This window comes from Buceros rhinoceros, unplaced genomic scaffold (genome assembly GCF_000710305.1).
Source record: "Buceros rhinoceros silvestris isolate BGI_N320 unplaced genomic scaffold, ASM71030v1 scaffold6891, whole genome shotgun sequence".
In the NCBI taxonomy this organism is placed as follows: Eukaryota; Metazoa; Chordata; class Aves; order Bucerotiformes; family Bucerotidae; genus Buceros; species Buceros rhinoceros.
The window spans coordinates 7,744-17,789 of NW_010393614.1; the positions used below are offsets into that span (position 1 = coordinate 7,744).

General features: G+C 42.7%; 1 protein-coding gene across 1 annotated transcript in view; it reads right to left on the reverse strand.

Annotated features, from left to right (window-relative positions):
* Window positions 1–10,046, reverse strand: part of CD96 (CD96 molecule) — a gene marked incomplete at its 5' end in the record, with an annotated part of 24,742 nt that overhangs the window by 5,520 nt on the left and 9,176 nt on the right. Inside the window, 5 exons of the mRNA XM_010144913.1 lie at window positions 2,585–2,659; window positions 3,556–3,600; window positions 6,638–6,814; window positions 7,186–7,276; window positions 9,105–9,160. Coding sequence (XP_010143215.1) covers window positions 2,585–2,659; window positions 3,556–3,600; window positions 6,638–6,814; window positions 7,186–7,276; window positions 9,105–9,160 — 444 coding nt within the window. The remainder of the gene's footprint in view (window positions 1–2,584; window positions 2,660–3,555; window positions 3,601–6,637; window positions 6,815–7,185; window positions 7,277–9,104; window positions 9,161–10,046) is intronic.

Below are 10,046 nucleotides of genomic sequence, written 5' to 3' on the forward strand. Positions count from 1 at the left end.
CAAGCTAGTAAAAATTGATGTAGAGAACTATATCACTTATTTTTCCCTTTCCACTCTTTCTTTCCTGTTTCCTGACTAAAGAGGTGAAACTGTTACCTACTACTTGAGTTCCTGGCTTCCCTCAGACAAGCACCCCACAACCCTGAGTCTGGTTTGAAGGTCTATCGCAAGCTAGAAACTCAAGAAAAGTTTGGTGGGATGGGTGAATAGACTTTGAGAAAATAAATGGGGCATTTAAATTTCAGCTGAAACTCAGCAGTTCTGAGTGCACTGGCTGGTTTCAACCTGAAGCCAGTAGAGCAATGAACAAAGGTACATAAATCAGAATTTAGACAGGGCTTCACCAGCTCCAGCAAGACAAAACTGTTTTCCCAACTAGCGAAGAGAAGTTTTGAAGAAGTTAGTGTACAGGGAGTCACATCTATGATGCCTGGTGCAAAATACCAACTTGTTTAACATTTTCCTTCATCTTTTTTTGAAGTACAAAGTATTCTCGAGCTCAGCTAGAGCTGATACTTATCTCATGTTCAAACATAGACAGATGGTGGTTAGAAAGCAGACTTTTGTTTTCCTTAGAGGACTATTTAACATTTACTAAAGAGTCCATCTTTCCTAACACTTGTCTCATTTTTTGAAAAGTATCATTAATCCATCTGAATAAATCTGAGAAGGTGAAATGCATCTGTAATCCAGGGCTCAAAGCCTGAGCATCTCTGGGCTCAGAGATGGAGCCATAGTGGAAGCTAAGCAAAGGGCAGGCTGCGGTTTTAACAGCAAAATTAACTTAAATTTAAAATTTAACTTGCAAAATTACAGGAACTGAACCAAATCCTTATTTAGAGTGGCAGACTTAGACTTGGCATCTTGACTTTTCTGCAGCCCAAAGGGTCTGCTCAAGAAGCTGATGGTGGCATCAGTGTGGGAACCAGCAATGAGCCAGAGAGAAGAAACACTAACCCATGGCTGGCACACCACGACTGCCCCACATCAGGGCATGAGTTAAAAGGCAGTTATTTCCTGGGCTATTTACAGAATAGAAATATCTCAGTTCCAACTTACACTATGACTGACCTCGTACCTCCTCAACCAATGAAGATGTATAATTCAGCGAGAAGAATCCTCTGTTCTCATTGAGTATTTATAGCCTTTGTCATGAAATAGTTGAAACAGAAGGGCTTTCAGTACACTTGGACAAGCACTTTGCTGCCCTGCTGTCAGCCAGGCTGGGCACGTCTCTACTTTGGGGATGGGCAAGGCAGTGTGAGAAGCAGCAAACTTTAATTTCAGTACCACTGCAATCTGTGTTCCTGCCCTGGCGTATCTCAGCCTAACCTCTTTGTGCTCCATTGAGTGATTCAGCTCCCATATAGCACTTTCCTGGGTCAGGATGAAGCCTTGCGTTCAGTGTCTTCCTCCAGTGTTACACCACGCACTGCCCATCACATTACTCGTGCATCTCTGGGTAAATACTGCTATAGTGTAAAGTAGGTTACTTTAAGTGAAGGTTGCGGGACTGAATTACACAGCTTAAGGGGGAAGTTCAATGCTCCACAGGCTTGTGAAAGTTAGTCTGTTGCAATCAATTTTATTTCTTTGGAAGAGGCTGTCACAAATACCAAGGTCCAAATCCACTCTTGCTGGCTGCTGCCTCTGCAGTGGATCATTCCCAAGTCAAAGACTTGGTGCTGCTGTGGAGGGGAGGATGGCATTTGACAACATCTTGCCATGTTGCCTCTTCCTCACGCTGCCTGCACGTGCTGTTTTGTCTCTGAAATGGGAGTGTGTGCCATACCTGTGTTTATTCATGCCACATGGCAGCTCCAATGCCCTTTGAACCACTGCTTAAAACCAGCCAGTCCTACAGAGATCAACAGCCGGGCTTTAAAATGGAAAGAGACTTTAATGAATGATGGGCTTGCAGACAGGTTGTGCTGTGAGAAAACGCACTCTGCTGGGTCTGGCAGGCATCAATGCTTTATTTTGGGATCAGAAGGCAGGAGGTTCACAGCTTCATCTGCTCTCAGTTCAGGCTGCTGCTGCTGCTGCTTTGTTGAGTGCTTGCCAGCCACTGGTGCTCGTACCTCTCCCCCAGGGAAGAGAGGTTAAACCCTTCCAGGTGAGTTACCCTGCCCTCCACTGGCCTCGGTGTCACCAGCTGGGAGAAGAAATCACTGAGTTGAGTCATTTGATGTAAGTATTTTGTTTACCAGTGCTTTGTATTTGTACTCCTGTGCCCTAATGTTTGGGTTGCACTTTTTCTAAATCTAACATTTTATATGGTATTTAATTAAAGAGATAGATACAAAGAGTAAGCATTGTAAAAATACATACTCAATGTCTGTTCACTTGCTGAAATTAATGCATAAATCCTGAATGGAGCATTAAAAAAGATAAAATCAAGGCAGCATTTTCTAACATACTTATTTTTGAACTGTGGACTTCCTAGTGTGTAATGCACTAGGAAAAGGGCTTCAGTGGACATTAATTTGTTTGCTGCAAAAAATGCAGGATGGTAACTCTGTTTAGGTATCTTACACCTATGTTCTCAAAGCGATAGAGAAAACATTTTGGCTGAAGGGATTACCTTGTATTGTGGAAGTAGGAGCCAAGCTCACTTGACTTGGAAAATCCAGAGGGGCCAAAGATGCTGTCTGAGGTTCTAAAGAAAAACAGATTACATGATATCACATTTAGTCGATAGGGTCTTTTTAGAATGATATTAATAAATCATAAAACAACTTGGATCAAAGAGCTTTCAGTAGCCACTGGGTAAATGCAGGCTCTGCAGTGGGAATCCTGCTGTCAGAGTTAAGGTTAAATGCTCAAAACATATCCCTCGAATTCAGGGGGCACCCAGAGATGGCTGATATTATTAATGCTAACCCTTTCATGTGGGCTATCTGTGTGCATTATTTATTTATGGTTTTATACACAGGGATCAGTTTAACTGCTGTGGAGTGGATTATGCACTTGATGGTAGTGCTCCGCCACCTAGCCAGGGCCTTGCTGGAAATGGTCCTGGCAACACGCAGCAGCCGTATAAATCCAGCAGATTGCCTGCTCTTGTGGGTTTTCCTCTCAGTTGCTGAAGATAGTTTTAGGTAGTTATCCGTATGCTTGCTCTGGGAGAGCAGATATATATATCATATCATTAATGAATGGGAATGATGCAATACTACTGGGTCAAGGGAAAGTGGTGGTTTTCTATCACATGCACCTCTGTTGTAACAGGACAAGTTTGTTTGCAGTTGTATAGCGGGTTTTACTCCATCTTATAAAGAAGCATAAGAATAATATGTGATACACAGCATGTCATTTTACATGCTGTCCTGATATGTCAGTTTTAGCAGGATTTGTGTCAAATCTCTTCTTGGTTAAATTCTTAGCTCACAAATTCACTTCCAGCAGCACACAGATACTGTCAGTACCAGAGCACACTGACCTTTCCCTGGCTCGCCTCTGGCTCTGTGTACATGACCTTTAAACAATGGTCAAGTAGAGATCCTTTGTATATTGCCTGAGTAATAAAGAAGGCTTTTTTTTTCTTCCTCTCACCTGAGGTAGTCATGACAGTTGATGGAAATGCTGAATTTCCAAGGTCTATAACAAATAAAAAAAAATACTTTCACTCAGAGTAAGAAAGGTGTTTATTCTGTTTTAGAAAAGTGGGTGATTCAAAGGTTCAAGAGTGAGAGTGCACCACACTTAGTTTTCAAATAATCTTTCAACACACAGCTCAGCCAAGTGGTCCAGTGTGGAACATGAAGCACCTGAGGTAACTCTGCTGTGAAATTCCTCATGAAACAAAGGCTTGGGGGAAAAAGGCTTTGGAGCCCTTGGCACCTGACTGAAAAAAGCAGAGGTGGCTTACACAGTTTTATCCCTTGCAAATGCATGTTGAAATAATATATATGACCCATGGTGGCATGTGCATAGGTCCATCCATGAGGCACTTCAGGGCTGCAACTCTGACAGGAAATTGCAGGGACACTTTGCACTGAAAAGTGCTCATGAGTCCTCAGAGAAGAGAATTCCTTGTAATTAAAGGAATGTCAACCAGCCAGCCAGCCAGCCAAACCCAGCAGAGATATTGTCCTGCCAAAGCAGCATTTACATCCCATCCCCAGATACATCTTTTTTCTTTTCCCCAGATGCTGAGGCAAGGTATCCCCTGAGTAGGTTAGGAGGAAGGATTAAACCTTCCCAAAGGAGATGAGGGAGGAGGTGATCTACGAAAGCTCACCCACCCCATTACAAAAATGTATCTGGGAAGGCAGCCAGAAGGTACCTCTGTTTGGTCAGCTGCCTGCCTTTGCAAGCATTTGTACCTCCTTTGACTGTTTTGAGTGCTTCTTTTCCACTCACATTTCATCTTAGCCTCACCTGCCCTAACAGGGATTTCTTAGTAGCTGGCTAATGTAAAAGGACTCTTTACCAAAGATGCAGGAAGTCTAAAAACCAGTGTAGTGGGGCACCTTGAGGTGTGCCCAGCTCCCAGTGTGTTTCTGCAGAGCATGCAAGACAAATCAGCGCGGTGACCTGACAGAAGCTGCAGGGGCTGCTTGGAGAGATTACCTTCCAGACACCAGTGGAGGACAGAGCCTCTTTCTCAGTGGCTCCTAGTACCTGGGATGGCTTTCAGGTGCCCAACAGGGTTTTGGCTGAACCCTCAGGGCCTGCCACAACCTGCTCTTGCAGAAGCAATCTGACATAGAAGACCACACTGTTTTCCATGCTGATAATAAGACAAACTTGCAGGAGCAGAGCACAGATTTACCAAATTTACACAAATTAAGAAACATCCCATCAGTTCTTTAATTACACAAAAGTGTTGAGGATCTTGGCTGTGTACTTAAGCAGAAGGTACAGCCATTAGTAGGGTTGTTATTTTTAATTATCAGTTCAGTGCTGAAAAAGCTATATTCAAATGCCAGCTGAAGCATCAGAAATAACATTAAGTGCCTCTCAAGGCTGGAATTTAATTATGCTTGGGCTTAATTATGATAGATTACATCACCAAAATATCTGTTTATTGTATTTTCTTTGAAGTCATAGCTGCAGAAAGGGGTACCTTACTAACCATAGAGAAACAAGTTTGCAAAACCATTTCTCCGGCAGCTTTAGGAATTTATAGATGCACCTCTAACATAACCCAAGTTATTTAGTTCTCTAATTCATTCTAACTTCTGAAGCCATGGTGGTAAAATCTTCAGAGGAGGCTTCATTAGACTTACTGTCTGTGAACTGAAAAAAAAAAAAAAAAAAAAAAAAAAAAAAAAAAAAAAAAAAAAAAAAAAAAAAAAGATGAAAACTGTTCTTAAAACTTTTGTTTAAAGGCTTTTGTTATAAAGGCTGAAAATTTAGTTTGGGGTTTCCATGATACTGTAAATTAGTATGGCACCTTCACAGAACACAACTGAGAATTAATTTAATTCTTTTCTTTCAGTCACATCTAAATACGTTCACATTTTTATACAGAGTGGATCTCTCATAGCATTAGCATAGCCTGCAGGCAAGAATGCAGACTGCTTTAATTGGTGGCTCTCCAATTTGAATACATTTCTACAAAACTGAAAATTGGGTGAAATGAGTAATTTTGGAGAAAAATGATCATTTACCAACCTTCCCTCTGAAGCTGTATTTCCAAACAGGTAATCTCTGGATTTTGATGCAGTCTTTCTTTGTGGAGAAACTTATCAATAAGTGCATCCACAGCCACAAGTGAACACAGCTGAGCTGCAGGTAGTCAGTCAACATGGTACATGACACACCCGTGGAGACTGCTAAAGGGCCAGCAGTTCAGTTGTGTTATCTGTGCGGCATGAAGCATCCCCAGTAAAAAAAAAAAAAAAAAAAAAAGTATTCTTAGAATTTTTTTTTTTTTTTCTTCTTGTGGAAAATGGAATCAGAGTTGATGTTGTTCGCTAATGTCAAGAAAAAGAAAAAAAAAAAAAAAAAAAATGTAACTATGCATTTGCACCTGAAGAGGAGGCATGCACAAGTGGGTGCTGCAGGAATTCAGCCTGCCCTTCTTATCTGCCACCTGCATCCTCAGAAATGCCATAAACCTCTGCACTGCCAATATCTCCGGCTTTCACCAACTACTTGAGAGAGTATTTTGCCACACTTCCCTAACCAAGTAGCTAAGTCTTCTAGTACAGGTTTTACGGGAGTTTTTCCATTGTCAAAAATGGTTCAACCATTTTAGGGGCCTTTTGCAGGTTTTGCTGAAGATGTGCAACACAGCCCTAACTCTGAGGGTTTGATTTTCCTGAGCTGCATCGCACATATACAGACTTTCTGCTAGGAGTGCTCAGTGAGAAACACATGATTATAATAGCTCACTGGTGCCATGTGGCTAAGCTAGTGTATTTTTGGCTATGGGATGTGCAGCGACATATTGCCTAAATAAACAAAAAGCATATTATATTTGTGCAGGAATTTCTTAGCTCATATAGAGACTTGAGCAAAGACTTTAGAAAAAAAACCTGCCAGAAAGTTGAAGCTATGTGAAACTTATACAGTAAAGCTTCCATACCATTGGCATTTCTTCAGTATTTTAAATAACAGAGAATATATGCGTTAGGTGTTCTTCACATTTTATGTTTCAGATGTGTTCTATCTATGAAAAACCTACCAAAGGAAACAAATATTTCTTCTGATGAAATATTCCACGTTTTATTCCCAAGGAAGGAAAACAGACATGCACAAAAGAATGCCTTATGTGTCTGGTGAGTCCTTTGCAACATCAGTGTGGATCTCAGCTGATAGAAACCTTCACTGTCTTGCAAGTCTTCTTGTTCAACAGAAATTTCTTGGGGAAAGAAAAAAAAGAAAAGCTGCAAGACCCTGTCATTACATTCCAAACTATAAATCAGAGCTGTGCAAAATATTGGTACTGCAAAGCAAGCTCATATGGCTGCAGGTTTCTCTGCGGAGATGCTATCAAAGATATGGCAAGAACAGCACAGTTATGCCAAGCCATCGTTTGCATCACTGGCAATTGCAGGGGGCTCTGGCCATGGCTGTTCCCCAGCTGTTCCCTTTGAGGAGGCCTGATAACCATCTTCTTCACCCAGACAGACACCTACAGGCTCCCCAAAGCAAGAGCAGATAAGCAACAATCACTTTTCTTGGAAACCACTTCTACAGCTGTGCCATTGTCCCATCAACAGGTTGCATTACCTGCAGGTTGCTCCATCAGGCTCGCTCTGTCCACGTACCACATGAGACTTGGCTTGGGAAATGCCTTCCTCACAACACAGCTCACGTTGGGCTATGAGGCAGTAAAAGCCAGTTGTTAGCCTCCATCATTTCTCACCTGGCTATTGGCTTCCAAAATCACTTACGGACAGAGCTTATTTACTTGGGAATGAAGTACTCACTTTTTCTTTATCGTGTTTCTTCTCATGCCACCCCCACCCCCCTCCCCCATTTTTCCAGCTGCAGACACTTGAATGAGAGCCCAGGGACACCCCCATCACCCTGGGTCAGATGGGGGGTGCTGGGGCTCCAACACTCTCCAGTCCTGTGCTGTGGATGGAGAGATGTAGGGTGATCCTGTACCTTCCCACTCACAGCCCAGCACCTCAGTGACAAACACTCATGTGGAGAAACACTGAAACCAGTAATGGGCACGTTGTATGTGGAGAGAATGAGACACCTCCTGACTGTCATGTAAGTCTTTCCTTAGGCAGATAAAGAGGCGAATCCCACAAAAAAAGACTGCCTATCACAATGATATGTTGAATACATGAAATTAGACACCTTTGTAGAGGGCATGATACGTAAGAGGTTTCCAGAAGTCAACAGGAAATGCATGCTTTAGATGCAGCGGTCCCGGCAGTATGCCAATTGCTCTAAATATCTGTGTTTGTCCTCAGCTTAATTTCTTACCAAGTAACAGTTGGCAAGGACCTCAAAATTAAGGCTGAAGGAAGGGTCGGGCACTAGCTCAGTGGGCAGTCTTATCCTCATGCTGCCTGGATGTTACCAATTATATTTACTTGGCAGCTTAAGGCACTAAGAGAAAATGCCTTGTCCATGTAAGCAAAAATAAAAAAAGAAAAAAATGTGCTACTCATGCAGCACAAAGCCCTCTTGCTCCTGCTTTCAAAGAAAGTGGTTCAATGTTTTATTTGAAAGCAAGCTTGATGCATTGCGGCCAGCAGAAGTCAGTCATTCAGTATGATGACTGAAACCACCCAGCTCAAACTCTTTCCTTGCCACGGCAAATAACCTCTGAACTCACAGTGTAATTAATTTCCCTGCTCTCGTTATTCCCTTATTTTTCAGGAACTTTTAGTTCATAACATTTTTATAAATGCTTCCTATGAAGAAATACCAATCTGACATCCAAAGTAGTTTTAAGCCCTCAAGAAAGGGCAGAAAAGAGAAGCAAAGGAGTCGGTGTTTGTTTGGAAGTGAAGAATGGACAGAGGCTCTTGGAAGAGTTTCTATTGCCCAGCCCCTGACAGCAGCACCTCTTGCTCTGCTCAAGAAGAAGGTGCAGATGAAAGCCTGAAATGCGCAACACTGCATCTGGAAATAGGTCACCAAGGAAATTATACCAATTTTGCTGAACAAACTGACTCATGGCTTGTTTGAAGCAGGTGGATATGCTTAGTACAAGGTTCTGCCTGCCCACAAGCACTGTTTCCAAGGAAAACTTTCTTAATTTGTGATACTCACAGATAAAAAGCTTCAACCCAGATGGATGCAACAGGAAGCAAAGTGCCATGTCTTGTAGCCAGAGTGGCTTGCTAGTCAGTCATATGGCCCTAGAATATGCTTTATGCCAAGTATGGCCAGTGCAGTAGATTTTGCCATTACCAAGCACATGACAAAACAGAGGCCCCCGAATGTATATGTAACTGCTAAGCTCTACACAGCAGCTCACTGAAGCAGCTCACTGCTGTGGGGATGGGAATCGCTCAGAAGAAAGGGCATAAATAGCTGACATCAACTTACTGACTTGCTCATCGCCCTGTGAGCTCGGTCGGTTTGGAGGTCCTGCCTATGTTTGATTCAGCTTAGCTTGCCTGGCCCTGCTGGGGTGCCATGGTGGTGCACAGAGGCATTACCTTTCACTCCAAACTGCTCACCTTCTGCAAGGTGCCAGGTGAACCCTCCTGCAGGCTAACAGAGATCTCAGGGTAGGCTGGAAAACAAACAGAAATGTGTTAATGAAATGGATAGTGAAAAGGTCACAGTAACAGCTTCTAGACTTAAGATTTAACAGCCTTGTTTCACAAAAAGAGTGGAAATTAAATCCTGCATCCACCAGTGACTCTGTGCTCCCCCACTCAGCCTGACCTGTGTTTCCCCTTAACCCTGCTCAAGTGATAACCACCAGTGGCAGCTGTAATGTATGCATCTGGTCATGATAGCTGCATCAAAGCGGATTTGGGCAGACAGAAAACAACACAGTAGCCAAGGTTTACTTTGAGGACTGCGAACTACCAACCACAGTGCTTGTCACTGTGCAACTCAAGCCAAATCTTAGCTAAGTGATATAAAGGATTGGTTGCACATACATAAACTGATGACCAAGTTTGGTAATAAGTCTGGATGCAGCTGCACCTAAACTCCTCTCTGAGAAGGAGTTTAGAATGCAAGGGGGTCCTTTCTGAACCTCATGACTAAATGGGAGGGTCTACCTCAGAGTTTCGTCTGACTCTGTCCTCTATGCAGTAAATACTCAAGTGTACCTTGCCATTGAATCTTGTTAAACTGCTGTCACATTTACCATTAAATTTTGTTGATTCACTGACTCATATCAATGAAACATATCGTTGCTTCTCTCTTGTAAGTGAAGTGCATGACTCTATCCGTGACACCACCCCCACACCTAGCAAGATAAAAGCTTGCATAACTCTTGATTTGAAGTCAAGGAAGTGGTTTACAAGCATATATCAGCAGCTGCTGCCAGAAGATCCATGTTATGTTTCACTGTCTACGTACACTACTCTTGGGCAGCTTTGCTGGAGGAACGAGCTGAAACCATCCTGAAGTCATGGCTCCAGCAGCAGAGCCACCTTTCTCAG